The 22,331-nt window shown below is 47.7% G+C and overlaps 1 protein-coding gene across 4 annotated transcripts in view; it reads left to right on the forward strand.

Annotated features, from left to right (window-relative positions):
- The window catches only part of SRCAP (Snf2 related CREBBP activator protein), a 1,816,344-nt gene that overhangs the window by 175,864 nt on the left and 1,618,149 nt on the right, over positions 1-22,331 (forward strand). For 2 of the 4 annotated variants that reach the window (XM_078652845.1, XM_078652844.1), the window contains exon 3: positions 13,856-14,077. The exons of the other annotated variants lie outside the window; for them this stretch is intronic. In XM_078652845.1, coding sequence (XP_078508971.1) covers positions 13,985-14,077 — 93 coding nt within the window. In that variant the 5' untranslated portion in view covers positions 13,856-13,984. The remainder of the gene's footprint in view (positions 1-13,855; positions 14,078-22,331) is intronic. 4 annotated transcript variants of the gene reach the window in all.

Below are 22,331 nucleotides of genomic sequence, written 5' to 3' on the forward strand. Positions count from 1 at the left end.
CAGTTTGGGAACCACTGGCGCGTGAAAAACTTGCATCTCCTCCAAGGACCGTTTTCGTGCAGTCCTCTTTCTATTTCTAGGATCGCGAGCGTGTTGAAATAGCTTGCGTAAAATTGAAGTTTTTCATGTGTTGGAGGCACCCCAGCCTCGGCTCCGCCTCACATGACTTGGCTGTCACAACAAACGGGCTGCCAAACGGACAGAGTCCAGGTTAGGTTAGTAACTTACCACTTACTAATAGTAAGTGTACATTCTGGGCAGAGCTGGGTGAAGAGCAGCTGTTATAGTGTGAGGCTGTTTACCAGCTGCTCATGTGATCGCCGCAACAACACTTTCCTTTAGGCAACAGCAGAGTTTATTGGGCCAGGAGGCGGCAGCTCTCTGTTTCCTGGGCCGTGCACTTCTCGTTCAGACCGACACTGCGTCATGACCCTTTCTGTAAAAGTGGTGTTAGAGCGAGCTGCCGTGCCCGTGGGCAGCATAACTCCTGCTGTATGCCACTCTACCAGTCTGCTGATGGTTGTCTTGACGTTGTGCATGGGATGAGGTGAGCTGCTGTATTATTTCAGTTTAATAATCTATCTAGCTTAATCTCCACACCACTGCAGGCGTGGAGAGGCAGCATGAAACTGGGACGGTTTCTTCTCACAAGTGGAGTTTGACAGGTGAATGAGGTAACAAAATAACAGGGAGAGTTGAGCCAGAGCCGAGCCAGGGGCCGGCTCTGGCTAGAAGAGCCTGTGCACGTGCAGACCATTTCTAATATTTTCCACGTAAATAATGCAGCAGTGTGCTATTCACAAACCGCAGACTCATCTCTCAGGTTGAGGGTGCCCATCTTCAGAATTTGACAATTCAAGGTCTTTGGGACAAGTACAAATGTCTTCACATCAACTAAATAGAGCTTCTAGCTGTGTATCTAGCACTGAAAGCTCTACAGTCTCACCTCCTAGCGAAAGTTGCAGTAGTCCGCACGGACTATATGGCAGCTACGTACAAAAACGGGGGGGTGTCATTTTTTGCAATAGTCATTCCTCTCTCAGACCATTTGGTGGTGTTCAATTCATCAGAGATCATCTTCTGGCAGAGCACCTCCCAGGAGTGAACTATCAAATTACCGACCTCAGCAGAAGGGGCAACAAATACGAGTGGGAACTTCATCCCCAAGTTCGCCTTTCATACTTTCAACAATGGGGATTCCCACAAATAGATCTGTTCACCACAATGGACAACTCAAAATTCCCAAACTTCGCCTCCAGGTTCCCACACCCTTCATCCAAAGGCAATGCCCTATGGAGGAATTGGTCAGGAATATTTGCTTACACTTTTCCGCCTCTCCACCTCCTTCCATTTCTGGTTTGGAGGCTTAGGTAAACATCCCTCATACTGATTCTAGTGGCTCCCACTTGGGCCCGTCAACCCTGGTTCAGCACACTACTGGAACCATCAGTGGTTCCACATCAAAAGCTGCATCTCCATTCCAGCCTTCTCATGCAGAACCATGGAGAAGGTAGACACCCAAACCCCAAGGAGCTCAGTCTAGCGGTTTGGATCCTGAAGTCCTAGTTTGGTTATCTAAACTTGCCACCAGAGTGTATGACTATTCTTTAGGAAGGAAAAAAGCCTACTACGAGAGCATGTTATGCAGCAAAATGGAAAAGATGTGTTATATATTGTATCTGAAAGAGACTATTAGTTATAGATTCCGTACCTTCGAATTACCCCCAGGCTTCAGACTTGATCCGGATAATTTTTCTTCAGCAGTACCTCTACGCGTTGGTAGGTGGCGTCGGTCGACTGTTTGTTGTTGGCGGTGTGATCGCCGGAATGACGTTGTGGTATCTACTTAGATGTCACACCTGTGCACTGACGTCAGTTTTTGTCTAATGCATTTTTGGTTTTGGTAGACCTTTTTCTCGAGTCGTTTGACTCCTGGTGCACGTAGGGATGTAGCATTATCGGACCAGCTTCCACCCTTGGGACTCCTGTCACAAGTTGATGTCGGTCACGGACCCTCACCACGTGTGCCTGGATCGCGATCACGACCCGAAGTCGTGCTACGATTTTTGGACCATGAACCTGAAGTCTTTGCAGGAGTGGTCCTGAAAGCTTCTGGAGGGCTGGCAATCAGCGCCATGCCGCTTGTGGTCCCGGTCGAGAGGTGGTCGCAAGACCGGTTGCGGAGTCACCACCATCACTCATCATCGAGGTATTCGTCGGGTAGGTCGAACCACAAGAAGAAGGCGAAGAAGCACCATCGCTCTTCGCCTTCTCCCGGTCCGTCGGCTGACGGGACGCAGAAGGGAGTCGTCCTTCTGCTCTGACCCCGGAGCCTGCTGGGACAGCTCAGTTTCCCTCCCTTTCCGGGAGCCGGAGCGTACCCTGCCCAGCTTCGTGCATTTTACGAAGCTTTCCACTCCCATCTTTGGGCAGCCCGACTCTGCTGGCGCAACTTCAGGCCCTGCAGATTGGCTGGGGACTCTAGGCCTTTTATGGCGGCGGCTCCGACCTCGGTGCAGCAGGGTCCCCGGGATTCAGATCGATGCCAGTCGACCTCACAACGCCTCCTCCTGCATAGATACCTCTGATGACATCTCCGCCACTTCCGATGCCGGTTCTGTCCCCCGGCCGGCGTCGACACCGGCCTTCCCCTCTGCTTGAACACTGAACCGGATCTGCGTCGATTGACGCCGGTACTGGCGCACCACTGTTCTACCCTGGTGTTCCCCATCACCCTAAGTGGCAGCCAGAGGAGGACTGGGAGGGTCTTTTGACCCTTTGGCAGAGCAGCTTATAGAGCTTGACTGGAGAGGAATTTGGTGAGGCCAGTGGTCTAGATACCGCCTCAGACCTTGGCATGCTTTCTCCGCCTACCTGGGCCACAAAGGAGGGAGCCTCCTACGCTGCGGTGTTGTGTAGGGCGGCTGAGGCTTTAAGCCTTTAGTTTCCTATTGTGGCAGTGAGGACTAACATCCTGACTGAGGTGCTTCAGTTGGCATCAGCCTCTTTGGAGCCCCTGCAGCCATTCAATGAGGTCCTCACAGACATCCTTCTGGGCACTTGGTCCAGGCCCAGCACAGGGCTCCTGTGTGTAGGATGATTGCCAGACTCCACCGCCTGGCCCCGGGTGACCCTATTTTCCTCTCACAACACCCTACCCCCGAGAGCTTGGTGTCCAAGCTTGGACATCCAAAGGCACTTTCCCTTCTGCTCCCCCAGATAGGGAATCCAAGAAGCTGGATCACCTTGGAAAGATGTTTTATTCCACCAGCTTAGGACTGCGGTTGGTAAACACTGCATGTCTCTTGGGCCGTTACACTCCCTCTGTGTGGTTTGTGGTTGCGCAGGTCCTGCCTAAGTGCCCGGAGTAGTCCCGGGCATCACACTCCTGTGCAGTTGAGGAGGGGAGAGACGCAGCAAAGTTAGCCATCCGATGTGGCTGGACACCGCAGACTCACTGGGTAAAATGATTTCTAAGTCAGTAGCACTAAGGCGCTACGCCTGGCTGAGATCCACTGGCTTTTTTGGGGATGTCCAATCTGCTCTTTTGGACATGCCCTTTGATGGCCGTTTCCTGTTTGGCGACAAGGCGGATAGTGCCCTCTAGCGTTTCAAGGATACTAGAGCTGCGGCCAGATCCTTGGTCCTCACTGCAACCTCTAGCTCTGTGCAGTCTGCCTTTCGCCGCTTTCATGGCTGTGGAAGGGGTACCCCAACATGTTCCACTCAGGGCCATAGGCCGGCGCAAGCTACCGACCCTCTGCGCGGCTGGGGACTTGGGACCGAACGCCGTGGGTCTGGGAGCCGGCGGGCCAGTCCACCAGTGCCCCCTCTGCAGCAGCCTCTAAGCCTTCCTAGTCTGACCTTTCAGGGCCACCAGTTGCCAGTGGGCGGCAGGATTCACCGTCACCTCCCCCACTGGCACACCATGACGTTGGACAGGTGGGTTTTGCAGATAGTACGAAGGGCTACTCCCTCCCCTTCAAGACTACTTCTCGCTCTATACCACCATCACTCCATCGCATGTCAGAGGATCACTTGGCCCTTCTCCGTCAAAAAGTTATGGCTCACTTGGCCAAGGGAGCTATTGAGCGAGTCCCTGTCCCAGAACTAGGTCGTCGTTGTTGTTACTTGCACTACTTCCTGGTGCACAAGAAGGACAAAGTCCTGTGTCCTATCTTGGATCTCATGGACATCATCCGCTTTCTCCGGAAGGAGAAGTTCATAATGTTGACATTAACTCAGGTCCTGTCTGCCCTCGACCATGGAGACTAGATGGTATCTTTGGACTTGCAGGACACTTAGTTCCACATTCCCATCCTGCGAGCCCACAGACGTTGCCTACAGTTCACGGTAGGCCACGAGTATTTTCAGTTCACTGGGCTCCCTTTCTGCCTTACCAATGCCCCTCTGGTGTTCACGAAGGTGATGGCGGTGGTTGCAGCTCATCTGCGCCGATCAGGGGTTCCAGTCTTCCCCCTATCTCGACGACTGGCTGTTAAAGGCAGGTTCGCCCCAGGCTGTCATCTTCCACCTCTAGAATACGGCTGAGGTTCACTATCAACGTGCCGAAGTCACACCTGACTCCCTCTCAGAAGCTCCTCCTCATCGGAGAAGTTCTGGCTATCGCACAGTTTCGGGCTTTTCCTTCCCGAGGAGTGCGTCTGGGATATTCGGGCTATGATACCGATTTTTCAGTCTCTATCCCGGGTTCTGCTGGAATTGACCTTGAGGCTGCTGGGCCTTATGACCTCCTGCATCCTGCTGGTGGATCTTGCCAGGTGGCATATGCGGGCTCTGCAGTGGGATCTGAAGTTCCAGTGGGTGCAGCATCAGGGGAATCTTTCCAATTTTGTCCAGATCTTGGATGGCACTGTATACCAATTGCAGTGGTGGTAAAGGAACCAGGATTGGGTCAACAGCAGATCCCCCTCCCTTCCCCAACCTGACTTCACAGTGGTGACAGATACGTCACTTCTGGGATGGGGTGACCACTGGGTAGGAAAAGGTTGCGGGACCCTTGCAAACCATAACTCCCTGGACTCCTATAGGTGTCTAGTTTTCAGAAATGTGTGGGTTTGGTAGTTTCCCAAGATGGCCGCCGAGCCTGGGGCCAAAAACCCAGGTGACCCCCCCTTGCAAAACCAGGTTGTTTTGTGATAGGTAATTTTGATGTCTCTGCCATAGGTTTTCGGCCCTTGCCTGTCGCGGCTACTTGACTCACCCACACGAGTGAAGTACCATTTTTATCGGGAGACCTGGGGGAATGCTGTATAGAAGGAAATTTGTGGATCCATGCACATTTTTTTTTCCATCTAAATTTGAGGTTTGCACAGGATTTAGGTAGGGTAATGTTGGAGGACCCAAGCAAGCCATATCTTGCTGGACTCCCCAGGATGTCTAGTTTCCAGAAATGTGTGGGTTTGGTGTATTTCCCTAGATGGCCGCCAAGCCCAGGACCTGTGTTTCTTCCCTAAAACTGTGTTGAAACTAAAACCCAAGTGGCATCTCTGGCCACATGTCCGCCCCTGGTAAATGGTACCCTAGGTACCTAGGGCATTGTGACCAGAGAAGACCCCTTAGGGCTGCAGCACTTATTGTGCCACCCTTAGGGGCCCTGCACCCTGACACCCACACACTGCCTTTGCAAGCTGAGTGTCCTGGTGCAGAACTAAACAGAGTCGACATGGCATACATCCCTGTGTACCATGCTCACAAGCCCACTGCCCTGGCATATATCAGTCACCCCGTTAGGTTGGTGCCCTTTGCCAGTGGTATGGGCACAGGTGCATGAGCCCTGTGCCCCTACCGTACCCAGGGCCATTCCTGGGCACTGTAAGTGCAGTGATGCCATTGAGAGTATATGGTGCTGGGAGGTTGTCATTATGAACTCCACAGCACCATAATGGCTACACTGAAGACTGACAGCACATTAAACCGACACTGATGCCAGTGTGGGATTTAATGTAAATTGCACTACAGAGGGCATCTTAGAGATGCCCTCTGAAACCTAATCTACAATCCACGTCTTGTCTTAGAGGCTGCCTAGGCTGCTACACAGCAGACATGTTAAAGGGTAGGGAGCCATCTGCTCTCCTGGGCCTGCAACAATGCAAGGTGTGGTAGGTCTCCTCCCCCAGGATGGGCAGGGGAAGCTTCAAAGGTATGCCTCCATTGTGAGCTTCTCCAGGCCACTTGCTCTACTCAGCAACTGACCCCCACCGGCTCTGACCCCCACTCTGGCGGGAAGACAGGCGGGAAACCCCAAGTGAGGAAAGGGGGTGTGCCAGCCTCTGCCAACCCCACCCCTCAGGTGGAAGAGGCGAGGTGAAGCACAACTCCGGGCTCTGACCATCTTGAGGATGGGGAGCCCTGCCCAATCAGAGATAGGCTCCTGCCCCCCTCCCACAGGAGAGGAGCAGGATAGGGGGTGTACTCACCCCAGGACAGGGACCCATTGGTCCCTGCTCCTAACCTACCAGTAACGCCCCTAAATGTAGTATTTAGGGGCACCCTGAACCTTCTTTCTTGTTTCGAGATCTGAGGAAGGAAGACCAAGAAGACCACCTGCCGTGCAGCTGCTAACAATAGGCCGACACCAACTGACTTTGCCTCTGCCCTACCGGCCTGGTGATCCTTGAATCTTCTCCTGCTAAACCATGGCGTCTCCTTCGGACAGCAACCTTGAAAACCCCGGAGGACCTGCCTGCCTTGACCATCTAAAAAGACTGGTACTCCCATGAGCAGTGGTTCTGCTCAAACAGCAACACCCCTGGTGCCAGCCAGGAACTGCGAATCCAGCACACTCTGCACCCGCCGAACCCGGCCTGTGCCTGAGTGGACGAAGTGCCTGAGGACATCCCCCCGGTGATTGTGACGTGAAATTCTGTGCCCAAATACCCTCCCAGACGATGCCTGCAGCCTCAGAACATGGGACCCCTCCAACCGCGACCAACCGAGGGTAAGATTTCTCGACGTCAAGTCACCCCTGCAGCCAGCGCCCCACGGCCCCCTGTGCCCAACTTCTGGGTGCTTACCTATCCTCCAAGATCCCAACTTACCCTTCGAAGTGTTGGTCGCCTCTGAAGAATCTCAGTCCCCGAGCCTGCAACCTTTGTTCATCTTCCAAGTTTTCTATTGGATAACATTGAGCGCCTGATGGCTCAAAAGCACCCTGCACCCAGCCGTATGAGTGCCCAGGGAGTGCAACCTTTGTCCTAACCTACTTCCCTCCTTTGCCCTGACCAAGTGACCAGGAGACCAGCTCCCACAGCCGCGTGGCCTGCTTGCCAGCATCCACGAACCAAAAGCCCCCTGCTGCCCATAGGCTAACATTGGGCCTTAACTACCTCTGCACCCGGCTGCCCCTGTGCCGCTGGGGGTGTACCAACTGTACCTACCTGACCCTGGGAGACCCCTGAGTCTATGCCCATAACCGTAACTCTGCCAGTCGAGTACTTAGCCAAAAGCCGATAACTCACTTTACTTCCATAGGGTAACATTGACTGGTTTCACTTGGAAATTCTTCTAACTGTGGAGTTTTGAAACTTTAAAATATTCATCTAAATCAGCTGAACTACGAATTCCGATTTACTCACTAGTTATCAGGAGTGAACCCAGTGCTGCATCTTTTAGCCCAGCAAAACATACAAGATGATGGACGGAATGTTGCACAATTGCAAAACATTAACCCCCAGTCACAGATCTGGGTTTAATCCATCGTTATTTTGCTCACCAAGCCACCCCAGTTCAGACATGGCCATATGCAAATCAGTCTTGACCATATGCCTCATGGGAACAGTCCAGCCATTTCTGGGTCCCTTCCAGGGGAATCCACAAACGCTGGGTACCTTTGGAATCCCCATGATGTTGGAAAAGGACGCAAATTTGGTGTGGCTACCTTGTGGTCAAAAAGTTACAGGGGCCTAAGCGCCAATAACCCCAAATAGCCAAAAAAAGGCTTAGCACAGGGGGGATGGGGGGAAAGGCCTAGCAGTGAAGATACCCCAATACTGAATAAGAAAATAAGTTACTTGTAACTATGGTTATCCAGTATTGGTATCTTTCATAGATTCACATGCAACCAACCCTCCTCTCTGTATAGGCTTCTCTCTTTTGTTTATCAAATACTTATTTCCCACGTGTGCTTGGAAACTCTGAGGGAAACTGCCAGTAATGGTTGTAGTCTGCATTTGGTCCTCGTTCTGTGGTATTTGTTAACTTCTGCTTGATTATATTACTGTGGGACTCACATCTCGACGACCGGGAATGATTCAAGTATGTGAATCTATGAAAGATACCAATAATGGATCACGACGTCTACGTGCCTGCACTATCCTGTATTCTTGAGCCTTGTACTCTGAGCTCCCTTCGTGAATCATCAGCGGACCCGCCCGCCTGTCTCCCGCCGCCCGACTGCTCACCTGTCACCGGAGCAGGGGCCGCCGAGAGGAGACGGGCGAGGGGCGGACTTCAAGGTCCAGAGGCCCTTGCGGTGTTCCGCCTTCCGCCTCACGGAGAAGCGCCAGGCGGCGCTTAAATCTGCCATCAGACCCGTCTCGCGGGACGCCGGGCGAAGCCCGGGCCAAGGGCGGGCCCGTTGTTGCCCGTTAGTGACCGGCAGAGACCGGACCACCCCCCCCCCCCCCCCCCCCCCTTGATCCTCACTGTGAAACCCGACGTGCTTCTGTTTAAAGGATTTCGCATTTATCCATCATGCCTGGAAGAACAAGAAGCAAAACTAAAACTAAAACCGCACTGGCTGTAGCCTAGATTACCGGACCCATAGATCAATTCATTTCACGGACCAACGAGGCAATTGAACACAGTATATCCCTTTTGGAACGCAGAGTTTCTTTGGACCTTATTAAAGCAAAACGCTCTTCAATGGGCCTCTTGGCAACTGCGGCATCCCCTATTCAACAACCCCCTATCACTTCCATCTTCCCCTTACCTGTGACTGCTGCTGACATCCATACAGTACCATGCTCAGTTGACTTATCTGTAACCCAATCAGAGTCTGATTCTCTTCTGTCAGCAGATTTGGAGGTTACTCCGGATCTAGAAGCCTGTCAGGTCCACGACAGATTGGAATCAACCCTAGATAAACAGCTTCGGGGAGTGAGGGAAGGAGCCATCCCCAAACGAGGAAACACTAACTCATGTGACAATGCAGCTATCCCTGATACCCCCATGGAACTCGGGAGGGAATCAGCGATGGAACAACCCTTGCAGCCTACACAATCAAGTATAAATATTTCAACTGAAAATAATTTCATACCACCTGTTCTCCTCATCGAGGATATAGACAATCAATGCAAATCTTGTAAAACCACATCGCAAATACTAATTACAATAAGAGCTTTTTTCCCAGCACCTAAAACCTATACAAATTAGTATAAGGAACTTAGAAGCTCAAATAGCGATTCTCCTACGACCTCACCCCAGTGCGAAGAGTTCACACTTAGTTAGTCAAGGGAAGGGAAACCTTATCCATCCCCCTAAAGTTTCCCAACAACCACAACCTGCTGTAGTAACCAAGCAGCCTTTGCGGATCATTCCACCCCCATTAAAACTAACATCAAAGCATACTGTTTCATTAGCAAAACACCAACATTCAGTGCCAAATGCACAAAAGGCTAAAACATCTACTGATGTGCCTCAGCTTACACCTGGAACAGGTCCTGTGAAAACAGTAAAAGCTGTAAACACAATAGCAGATACAACCATGAACCACGACACAAACAAACCGTCTATCACACCTTCTAGCCAGACGGTTACACAACCCCAGACGGTACCCAAAAAGGCACCAAGATTTAGGCGCCCAGTGCACCTCCCACCGGAGGCAACTCCATACACGGTTATTCTCACAGGCGTTCCCGAATTAACCGAAGGTATGGTCGAAACCGCCTGGTCACTCAAGAACAAGGTCCTGCAGTGGCTAAGTACAAACAGGCCATTAGAACCATACCACTCTGGCGGGATATCGACAGTCCGTAGAGTAATATGGATAGGCGATGAACATAAGTCGATCCACGGTGACTGCATCATAGTGACTTGCAGAGATCCAACTACCGTGGACCACATTTGCTCATGGCCATCCCTTGGGGAAAAAGGCGGAATAGACACCCAACATCTTTTTTTCTTTTATCCACCACTGAACACACACCAATATATTCCCTTTTCAAACTGGCAGCATCCCCATGAAGTTCAATGGAATCAGGTGGGAAATAGCTACAGCTATGGGAACAGAAGCAGAAGCAGAGATTGGCATAACCAGCCCTGGAAAGGCAGACCCCACAACCCACTGGAGGGCTGGCAGGGTCTTCCAACAAGAAATCGGTATGACTGCCTAGAGATGGTGGATTGACCGTTAAGGCACTTAAGAACCAAGACTGAGGCCGAACATACCACAGCCGCTTCACTAAACTCTGGATCGCAGTCATGCCCATTTGAACCCCAGGGACAAGTTAACCAAATCCCGCCCACTAATATAAACTCCCAGCCTGGGATTACTGTAGAAACCTGCAATGTCATACTGAATGAAACGACAACTAAAGTCCTGGTAACCCATATGGATACCACTGACATAAATCTCCACCATTATAACGATGCGAGTAATCTTAGTACATTTTCCACGTTTCAAACGGAGCACTCTCCACATAAACCCCTGGTCTCTCATCTACCTTCTGACTCTAACAACTTGAATTTCTCTACAATATATTGGAACGTTGCAGGACTGCGTTCCAAGTTGACCCTAGAGTCATGGCTTGAAACAGTGAGGGAACACCAGATACTCTGTTTTCAGGAAACTTGGTCTATCATCCCAGATCATCTAGCGGGTTATAAAACCTTTCATACCCCAGCAATTCAGGGAGCTCTGGGTAGACAAAAGGGGGGTCTTATGGTCTATGCTGCCAATACCCTCCCCTTTCTATCCATTAAGATGCTAAAAGAATTTTCAACTTACCAAATACTGCAAATAAATTGTATTAAAGACTGTACCTATATTTTAATAAACTATTACAAAACCACAATGGATTGCTTGACAACCTTATCTGAAATTGCCACTTTTTTAACATCTCTGCAAAATGATTTTAATTTTAAACCAGTACACCTAATTTGGGGCGGCGATTTCAATCTCCCATTATGTTCAAATTACAAAACCGGTAATTGCGGTTTGCAAGATGAACATGGTAGTCCTTTGTCCACTCAACATGTGGAAATAAACTAAACGACACCATATTTTCCCTAGATCTGAACTTTGCAAACGATCTAGTGGAGCCACAGAAAGATTTCTCACCAACTTTTCACGGAAGAGGCTTCTTAACCACCATAGATTTTATTCTGTCCTCCCAAACACTTAAGGGACAAGTAACCAATTTCTCCACTGGGACAGATGCTAGTAGTGATCATTTTCCGATCAGTGTAAGAATTAATCCAAAATCAGTTAAGTCGTATCCTTCTACTTTGAGTCACTTAAAGCAAAACGCACTAACCATGAACAAATTGAATGGCTATACAGTCAAATGGGCCAAGGTTGACCCGGTAGTAGTAACAGAGAGGGTCCTCGAAAAATCTAAACCTTGGGTACTTGACTGTCTATCCCCAGATACCACTCCTCAGTTAATTATCGATAGTTTCCAGAATATCTTAAAAATAATTGGTAAAGAACTTTCTGGTAAACCCAGGATCAACAATCACCCTATTACCAGGTGGTTTGATACAGCCTGCCGTAAGGCGCTTTCAAGTTTAAAAAAAGCCCTACACAGACCCACTAGGAACCCAGAGTAAATCTCCAGTTTAAGAAAACTCTATAATTTAGCTAGACAGGATCGTAAAAGAGAAATCAAGAAAGAACTTTGGGCACAACTCCATGACAGCTGCCAAAGTAAGGACAGTGCTCTATTCTGGCAAGTCATCAGATCCCCCTTTCTGGCTGATAGTGCAAAGGGGCAGCATCTAGATGTCGCAGTCACGGCAGATGATTGGGTCACGCACTTCTCTAAAATCTTTGGTCACTCCCCGCAAGACCTAGTAGTAATAGAACACAGTGAAGCCCATGTATTCAAGAATAACATCTATCCGATAAACATTTCTTTTCATCATACGGAAGTCATCAAAGCACTCAAATCGTCGAAACCAGACAAAGCTCCTGGCCCTGACGGAGTTCCAATGGACATTTTTCTTCACAATACAGAATTGTGGTCGCCAATAATTACCCAAGTAACAGAAAATGGTTTCATCAAATATCTGCTGGCCCTTCCGCAAAGCGCCCCGAATTATGCCTCACACAACGAGCTTGGCATAGAATACATTATAGACACGGTTCGTTCCCAACCAATTTTATTGTGGCAACGTATATGGACAAAACCTGAATGCCACCTGACACGATCCTTGATTACAGATTGCATGGCTTTAACTAACTGGCATAAGATCCCTTGGCTGGTCTATGTACGGAACTTTTTTTACGACCTTGGCTGTAAGTCTTATTTTGACGACCCTCCTAGCTGTGAAGATATCTCTAGAAAACAGCTAAAGAAGATGTGCTTGGTCCACCTGAGAGAGCTGCGCAATCAGGTGGAGATCATAAAAACCTCAAATAGTCAAATTTGTGCAATACAAACTGTCAAAGGTATGCAACCCTATCTGACCTACTACCTGTCCAATCAGGAGAAATATCTTCTGACAAGATTCCGCTTCAACACTTTCTTCCGTCTAATTTCCTTCCCCGGAGTTCAAAACTGGTCCCGCACACTTATGAACTGTCCATGTGATGGACTATGTTCACAATCAACAATCCACATTGTTTTCTTTTGCAAATACTACAAATCACCACGAAAATCCTGGATACTTCCACTTCTTCAATCTTCAGGACACAGACTATGTTATCCAGCATTTCTTTATTTGCAGTGTTTAGACTCGCCACATGTTGCAAAATGTATAGCCACCTTTCTAAAAGTTACTATTAAGATACGTCAAAATTTATAAATGGACATGAATTTTTCACTGTAAATATGACACACATATATCTTTAATTTTTTAATCGTGTACTTTTTATGATTATTGACAAGTGGTAATTGAATAAAAGCTTATGAAACTGAAACTGGATAACCGTAGTTACAGGTACGTGTAATATTTTCTTTTCCCTTACCTCGATACCTGGTGGCTGAAGGTGGGCTTGCCAGAGTTGGTACTTACAGATGTCTTGTCGAGGTGCATGTACATCAATATGTCCATCCTGCTATTAAAATGGGCAGATTGCAGCCCGTCAAGGGATATTTCGCCTTCTTGTAGCAGAACATTACTCAAACACCAATTACTATGCTATGCCCTTTTTTTAAATTGAAAAAACACCCTTTTTTTTAAATTGAAAAAGGTGTTGCACATATTTACTATTTTTACATCCCAGGTGTGAAGAGCAGCTTTTGTATGAGAAGAGGCATCAGGATGAATGCCAACACTTAATTGGACTGATAGATGACAGACTCCATTTAATTGGGTAATTTTTAACTACAGTCTCCTCCGGAAGCAAGAGTGGAGCAGCATATAAATGCCACCTCCTGCACTTTGACGTCAGTTTCTTGGTTGACTCTTAATGCACCCTCGGACACGGAGTACAAATCAGTTGTTTGTACCAGTGTGCATGTTCCTAATTTGGGACCGATCAAGAAGTAGAAAATGAATTAATCTTAGAAAGGTAAAATCACCGGAGAACTACTGCTAAAGTTAAGTAAAGCATTCTTATACTGGGGCCTGTACTCTGTTTTGCTCATTCATTTTATTTTTCTACTCGGATGCCTTGTTACGTATTGCTGCTACTCTTAACATTTGTCTCAATGTCCTGTGTTTTCAGGCTCTTCAAAGGCAGGCCCGGCCGTGGCTGTGCTGTAGAGTGACATAGGAACTGGACATATTTTTGCTGTGGCCGGCTAACCATAATGAGGCCGGTTCCCAGCATGCCCTGGAGCAGGAAAGCAGCCCTATGTCCACACCTACAGGTTTCAGGCAGAGACACAGGCGCACTCTTGAAATGCAGACCAGCCCTTCACGACAGCATCGCTCTCTGTCAGCACAGGTACATCACTTGAAGTAGAAGATCTTGGATCACGCTCCAGCAAAAATCCCTTACTTTTTGGAAGTATGTTGAAGAAAGTGCCAGGGGCTAAAAGGAGCCTATACTCAATTAGTCATCCTGCCACTTAATTTGAACTTATGCGATGTTCATTAGGACAGTAAGCAGAATGTGTCTAGCTCATTTTTGATGTCGAAGGGTAACTGATTCCACCATTTCCACCTAACATGTCTCCTTAGATGGTCTTGCCTACAAATGGTGTGAGTGAAGCGGTACGGTGTTTGATCACCAGGACTCAAGGAAACGGAATAAGTACTTACACTGCTCACTTTGGTATATAGCTATTTATTCCTTCTGAATAGGGCCTGTAAGCTTTAGGGTATGATATGTAGTTGTAGCTGTGAATGCTTAGCAAGGGCTCTCATATATTATAAGCAAACATAAGGGTGTGGTGTGTTCCCTTTAGTATCTCAATTGTGTCTTTGATGTTATAGGATTAGAAAAATCGTGGAGAAATGTTAAATAGGGTACTGAAACAACCATGAGCAACTTCAGCTATGTAAGTGTGAGTTGTTGATATTTATGGTGCTAAAACAGGACCATCTTCACGGTTCAATTATAGTTTTATTTTTCGCCCCCAAAAACTGCAGTGGCCACAAAGTGCAGAGTACTCTTTCACTCCATTTTTATTACTGTGTAAATAGCAGGAAATGCAGAAAATAAACTGGGTGGTTAGGAGAAACCAAAGGAAATGGGATTAAATTGCATTGCTGTGCAAGTTTCTGGAGCATATGTTTAGCTGCCTGCATCTTTTGCTGGCCCCTTGGTAGTCGGTGGTTAATGGGCAGTGATATTGTTTTCCACTCATCCCAGGGCCACTAATGCTTGGGAACTTTGTTAACAGTTAATCCTTTTGGGAACTAAACTATCGGGGGAGTATTCTAGTAAGTGATATGGGGTTAGCCACTCCAGTACAATAGGACATAGTGAATGTTGTTCATCAACATCAGCAGACTGACTGTTTCTTTTCCTGCAGAGAGCGAGCAGGCAGTCTTGTAGTTAGTTGGGGTGGGGTGTAAGGTAAAAATTCCTGAACCACTGGGTTGTGGAATTGCTGCCACTATCACTGCAAACCACAGGGTGAAGGGACAATCGTCAGCCTTGCTGCAACAGGTAGAACAAGGGCGTTCCTCCAGCTCTGAACAGAAAAGCTTACAAAAAAGAATTAAACAAAACTACAGTTGCATTACGTATTTCTCACTTTAACTGGATCAGAACACACAGTTCATTAACACACAGGACAAAACTGCAGTTCCCCCAAGTTTTTATCCCACTATTATTCATTTTCTGGTTTTTTTTTAACTTAAGGAAGATTTCAACCGCAGAGTTGTGATTTGTTGTTCAAAATGATTATAATAAACTAATCCCACTCTTGTGCATCCATTAAGCAAACAAATGCAGAAGAAAGGTTTGCAAGGTGTATATCCAATTCTCACCACCCTCTGCCTGAAAAAAAATGGTTCTTTTAAACAAGCGGACGTAAAGCACATTGATAGACTCCCTATTGATATCCCAACTTAAATCTTGAAAACAGACTTTCATCCTTAAGTTTGGCACTGTCATGTTTAGAAACACTTTGTAGGTATTCCGTTTTTTAGGACTTCTGTCTCTGGAGCAGATGGTAAAGTAAGATGCAGTTTACCAACTTTTTATATGTCTCGCCTTCTGAGTCAATTGCACTGATTAATGTCAAATACTGTATCTTGAAAAAAGTAAAAATATGAGTGCTCCACTGTCAAAGCATACCAGTATTCTATTCCTTTGGAAAAAAGTCTCTTGCTGTTCCTAGGAATCCCAAAAGGGGTAACCTGGTATCATTGGGACCACTTAAGGGGTCAGCTGTTCTCTTTAGCTAGTATTGGGGATAATTTGGCATTGGGTAAGTTCTATCTGCATTCGAAGTATGCCTTTGGTGTAGTCACCTTTATTTATAAATCCATTGGTCCTGATCAGTGGTTTACTGGTGACAAAGCTTCTCTTCCAACAGTGACTTATGCTCCACCACGTGTTGCCCAACAACTCCTGTCAATACTTAACCTCCAGCCGGATGTGAAATGTCACTGGAGCATATTGGGTATCTTATATCTCACTGTCGTACGTTTCTTGTAGTTCCATGCCTCACTGACGTCTTCCACTGGTGGCTTACTGACAAATTCCTCAGGCTTTCAACAGCCGCTAGGTCAAATATTTCTCAAAAGTACTCTGGCATTATGAAAGATGCAGCAAGTTGTCTGTTTGAATCCTCACAACTGGGTTCTCAACATACCTCAGCATCCCATGACTCTTGTGCCACTACGACTCAAAGGCATAAGTGGCCAGGAAACCAAACTGCTTATGACCGGGAGGATCTAAAATCCTCTTTGCCTCCTAAAGTGAAGTCTGAAGCACAAAAAGCGCCACAGAAATTATTCCTCTTCTGTTTAACTTTCTGTACTACTAGTTTTGGTATTGTACTCCCATGTCACTCTTCCTCCTTGTTGGGCTAGGCCAAAGCACCTAAAAAGAAAAGACACCAAAATGGGGTCACACACTGCTAACACACCAGCGGGATCGCCCCCAAGGACCATGGTAACTGTAGTACTGTTCTCTGCGATGAATCTTCTTTCGAATTCTCGCGTATCATCCAATCTTCGCCATCCCTGTACACGTGTTTCGGGGTATTTACCCCTCATCAGCAGGGATTAGGCCATCTTCTTATCTTCTGGGGTTGCTGCGTGCTGCCAAATATTACCAGGTACAGTACCACACAAAGGCACGCAGGTGCGGGGTCCCGAGCTCGTCAGCTCAAAGCTCCAAGGAGCATAAACATTCACCAAAATGGGGTCGCACACTGCTAACACACCAGCGGGATCGCCCCCAAGGACCATGGTAACTGTAGTACTGTTCTCTGCGATGCATCTTCTTTCGAATTCTCGTGTATCTTCCAATCTTCGCCATCCCTGTACACGTGTTTCGGGGTATTTACCCCTCATCAGCAGGGTTTAGGCCATCTTCTTATCTTCTGGGGTTGCTGCGTGCTGCCAAATATTACCAGGTACAGTACCACACAAAGGCGCGCAGGTGCGGGGTCCCGAGCTCGTCAGCTCAAAGCTCCAAGGAGCATAAACATTCAACAAAATGGGGTCGCACACTGCTAACACACCAGCGGGATCGCCCCCAAGGACCATGGTAACTGTAGTACTGTTCTCTGCGATGCATCTTCTTTCGAATTCTCGCGTATCTTCCAATCTTCGCCATCCCTGTACACGTGTTTCGGGGTATTTACCCCTCATCAGCAGGGATTAGGCCATCTTCTTATCTTCTGGGGTTGCTGCGTGCTGCCAAATATTACCAGGTACAGTACCACACAAAGGCGCGCAGAAAAGACCATAGTTTCTGGGTTCATCAGCCAACCCTAAGCATGTTTAGGCTGTTGGTTAGCAAGATATCTGCAAAATGAGTGCCACCCGCTGGGCCCACTCCTCAAGGGGGACCTTGTTCCTGTGGACTTTGTGGTTCAGACTCCTATGCTTTCTGATGGCACACCTCGTCAGTAACTAGCCTCGACCAAGCCACCATGTTCTAATTATTCATGTCCATATATGGTATATAAAATGCTCAATGACCAGCACCAAGAAGCTGCGGTCTAAGGAATCAAAAGCGTTCTCACCATCAGTGGATACATTATAGCCTGAATAGCTTTCTTATGCTCTTTTTCGACCAGATGTTGTCTTGTATTGAAACATCTCATTACACCACATCTTGCCAGAGCACGAAGATCCAGTGATTTTTCCCTCCGTACATTTCCCAGAATAAAGAGAGCGTAGGGAGGAGGTCGATCATTTGCCTTCCATCAGGCCTTTTCTAAGACATTTTGTTAGCCCCGCTTCTGTTTGCGCCAGGAAGCCCGACTTGGGCAGTTGTTTTCGCTCTACAAAACCCAACAATAGAACAGATGGAGGTCGCTCCTGATATTGTCATGATTCTCTAATGAAACTAGACGTGTCAGGATGAATAGGCTCCTGGAGTAGTCGCTACAATGTTGTCTGCATGATTTTGCCATATCATTTTGTATCCAAGTCAAGTAGTGCAATGGGCCGGTATGAAGAGCAGTGACCTGCATCCTTCCCTTGTATAAACAGCTGAGAAATCTTGGACTCTAACATTGTGGGGTAGCCCTGCCATAATTTTGATTGAATTGAAGAGTTGTTAAATGGTGAGTCAATGTAATGGTGAATGGTTTATTGAAAAAACGAGCATTGGTAAAGCCTATAAGACTCGCCTGTGCAAGAACTAGTGGTTTCGGCAGCTTTTTAGCTAGAAGGTGGAGAAGGTGGGGTGGGGTGGAGAAGGTGGGGTGGGGTGGAGAAGGTGGGGTGGGGTGGAGAAGGTGGGGTGGGGTGGAGAGGGTGGAGAAGGTGGGGTGGAGAGGGTGGAGAGGGTGGAGAAGGTGGGGTGGAGAAGGTTGGGGCAGGTGGGGTGGAAAAGGTTGGGGGCGGGTGGGGTGGAGAAGGTTGGGGGCGGGGTGGGGTGGAGAAGGTTGGGGGTGGGGTGGAGAAGGTTGGGGGTGGGGTGGAGAAGGTTGGGGGCGGGGTGGGGTGGAGAAGGTTGGAGCGAGTTGTGGGGGTGGAAGGGGTACATTGGGTTAATTATAGTAAGGTAGATTAGAGTGAGGTGGTGTAGAGTAGTGTGGAGTATGAATGGTGTGGTAGCCACTGCTATTACAGACCACACCTTTTCAATTGAAATTAACATTATATTTGTACCGCCTAGTGTACTGATGAGTTTTGATCGACTTCAATTAAGTCTTAGCCATTTAAGATTTGCAAATACGTTCTTTATTTTTTTCTGTTTTTGATATGTTCTAAAACATTCTGCATCCTCTCCTCTCACATGGGTACTCTGGATTCTCACATAAATTCTCTCACTTTAAAGTCAGAGAAAGAAAAGTAAACGGCAAGCTCCCTTGGAAGACTGGGCCTAACATTTGACCTCTGCCTTTGAAAGTACAGCAAATGTGACCATATCAGAAACCAGTTTTAAAGGCCTTTTTACAGAAAGCGAGTTTTGGGGATGAATACTGTAAACAAGATTTGGGCAACGGTATGGATGAACTCTAGCTGAACAGCCTAAAACAAATCAATCCAGCAAATAGAAAGCTAGAAAATGTGGGTTCCAAACCACAAAGCCAATAATCGGGCATTGACGGAATACATTCCCAGGAAAGCTTTCAGAATGTCCTCAAAATGTTAGCAAACCAGACATCTATGCTGTTCGATAAGCTTAGACCTAATGAAAAGTAAACCCATCCGGTCCTGGGTCTTTGTGGAGTGTAAAGGATTTAATGGCTGCCTTTAGCGCTTCAGAAACTGGTTTCTCCAATTCCATTCTCAGACCCTCCGGTACCAGATACAGATTAATGTAGTGTAATAGGTTTTCCTGATGAACTCATTTGGGTATATCTACAGCACAAAGTGCTTGCTAACAATCACAAATGCCTTCCAGTGTATCCTGGTTCACGATCTGGACATGTAATAGTGCAAGGTCTCCAATCTAGTGCGTTCCTGTTTGTCTGAGTTGTCTGACCTGATGGGTCCTAAATGTTTCCCTCTTTAGTGTAGTTACCTGTGTCTCAATATATAGTAGTCCTGATAGAGGTTTACTGGTGGCAGAGCATCCACCAATATCGGGGGTACATATAGCAAATCATAGTGAAATCAGTAGGCGAATGTGAATACTGTGGTGATAATTTTAACAAGTAAAATCTCCAAAGCTGTAAGAACTGCGACAATCATTTAGACTGTTCTGAATTCTGATGGATACAGCTTCCCCCAGTGATCGTGCTGATGACTGAGGTTGGGGGTAGTGCCATACATTAGAGGTAATAATGCTGCACTACTTAATTGTGTGATGTCCCCGGAGCCCCACCAAAGTGTAGAGGTTAGTGTCTCTGCAGGATATTATCCCAATAGAATTACTGTGTAGTAGGGTTATCAGAGGAAGAGTTTATTTATAGGGAATAAAGCAATACAAAGTTATAACCATATCGTGACTTAAAAACGTGATAGAATTGAATTCACAAGTCTCTGAAAACCTTTTCTTGTGTAGATCTGGAAAAAAAATGTGAAAAAATGGGGAGAGGAAAAAAAACTTCAAGTTAAAGCATGCAGTTTCCATTGACCTAGGTTGGTGCAGGATATGGTGCTGGTCAAATAAGCAGGACTTTATCCTCGAGATTGGGGTCTGCTCTCACGCTGTCTCTGTACTCTGGACTTTTCCCAATTTGTCAGTGGTCGGGCTCCATTGCGACAGCCTCCTGTAGATCATGATCATGCTTATCCTCTCCAACCTTCAGCAAAGAAATGCCTGGTAGGTTTTCCTGCAGAGTTTCTGTCAGGCGAAATGTTGAGATTTACTTTGCTGTTCAAAAGCAGTGCTGAATGGAAATGTCCACCCATTTGACTTTTTTCTTTCGCAGTTTGTAGGAACCTGGCTCTATATATACTTCACCAAAATGAGGTATAGTCTGTATAGAGTCCAGGTGACACCAGAGGTAGGCAGAGGTTAAAGTTAGAACCTTACTTTCTATTTGTGGTACAGTGGTCGAGTAGTAAGGCATTATCAGAGGACAGTGTTAAGCATTTCATGTACACACTCAGTCAGCAAATGAATTCACACACTCAAGAACTGAACTCTAGGCCAAGTGTTTGTGTATAAAAATATACTGTTTATGTTCGAGGCATATGAGCTGCAGATCCCACACTGAGCATTAGATCGCCACCTGGTGTTGGGCTTGGATGATTGCATGTTGTTGTTGTCTTGGAAGAAGTCTTTGTAGTCACGAGATGGGTGACTCCTCCCTTGGACGATAGTGCGCATGGGCATCGACTCCATCCTTAGATTGTTTTTTCCGCCACGGGGTTCGGATGTATCTTTTCCGCTCCGGTTCGAAATCTACTTTTCCAGTAGTTCGACGTGTAAAATTTTTACCAAACAACTTTCCATATCAATAACTATCGACTCGACATCATCCCATTGATTCCGGTTGTCGACGCGGGCCGTTGGGCCTATCCACGCCGTGAGGTCTAAAACTCATGGAAAGGACACCGTTCAAGAGATGCCCCAAGTGTGGAGCAAAATTTCCACACAGCGACCGTAACTGCCACCACAAGTACGCGCAGAAGGACGAGCACCCGGTTTGCAACCTTTGCCTACTGGTCGACCACGGGAGCGAGGACTGCAACGCCTGCTCCGTCTTCACCCCGAAGACCCTTCGTGTGAGAGTGAGGCAGAGGGTAGCGCACGCCACCCTGCAAAGCCCTGACTCCATCCCTTCACGATCTGGGGATATCTTCCGAGGAAGAGGATAACGCCGCCGCCGAAGACGACGGCTACATGGTCATAGAGACCGATAATACCAAGACTTCTGATAAGGTAGGAGACTCTACGGCCCCTAAACACCCGAGAGACTCTGAGTCTCGAAAGAACAAGGGCAAGACCTCGAAAGCGCTGGCGCCAAAAACTTCGGCGCCCGCTGCTGTATCCAGGCCCAGCGGATCCTCTGAGAAGGAGGAGGGCTGTTGAACAGCAAAAGTCGTCGAAAAACGTTCCCGAAAAGGATCGTTCGACGCCGAGGGAGAAGGACCCTAAAGCACCTTCTAGACGGACGCCGACCAGAGACACGAAATCCAGTTCGGCGACGAAGCCTTCGACACAGGCCGAACCATCCGACGAGGAACACGCAGCCGAGATGGAGAAAAAGAAAAGGCGCCTCCAGGCCGAATTGGAAAGCATCTTGCAGCGGAAGAAGGAATTCGACGCCAAGATGAAGGTCTACACGATCCTCCACAAAACCAAGGCACAGGTTGTAGAGGTGGTCGAGGAGGAAGACTATGACGCCGAGGAACAGGCGGCTGACTTCGAGGAAATCGACCAGGAAGAGGAAGAGAGTCCCTACTATAGTTACGACTATGAGGAGGAAGAGGACAGCAGGACGGACCCCGGGTCTTCTCCCTCTGAAACCCAGGATGTGGATTATCTGTATGTCGACACCTTAAGCCCAGAGAAGGCTATCGACACATATCCCTCGAGGCCCTCACCGCCGGACGACGTCGGGGCCTACAACTTGGTGATAAAGACTGCCGCTGCAGCATTCAGGCTCAAGCTCGACGAAGAGAGCAGAAAGCAGACTTCCTTCTAGAGACACTGCTCCCCACCC

The sequence above is a fragment of the Lissotriton helveticus genome, chromosome 7, assembly GCF_964261635.1.
Source record: "Lissotriton helveticus chromosome 7, aLisHel1.1, whole genome shotgun sequence".
NCBI lineage: Eukaryota > Metazoa > Chordata > Amphibia > Caudata > Salamandridae > Lissotriton > Lissotriton helveticus.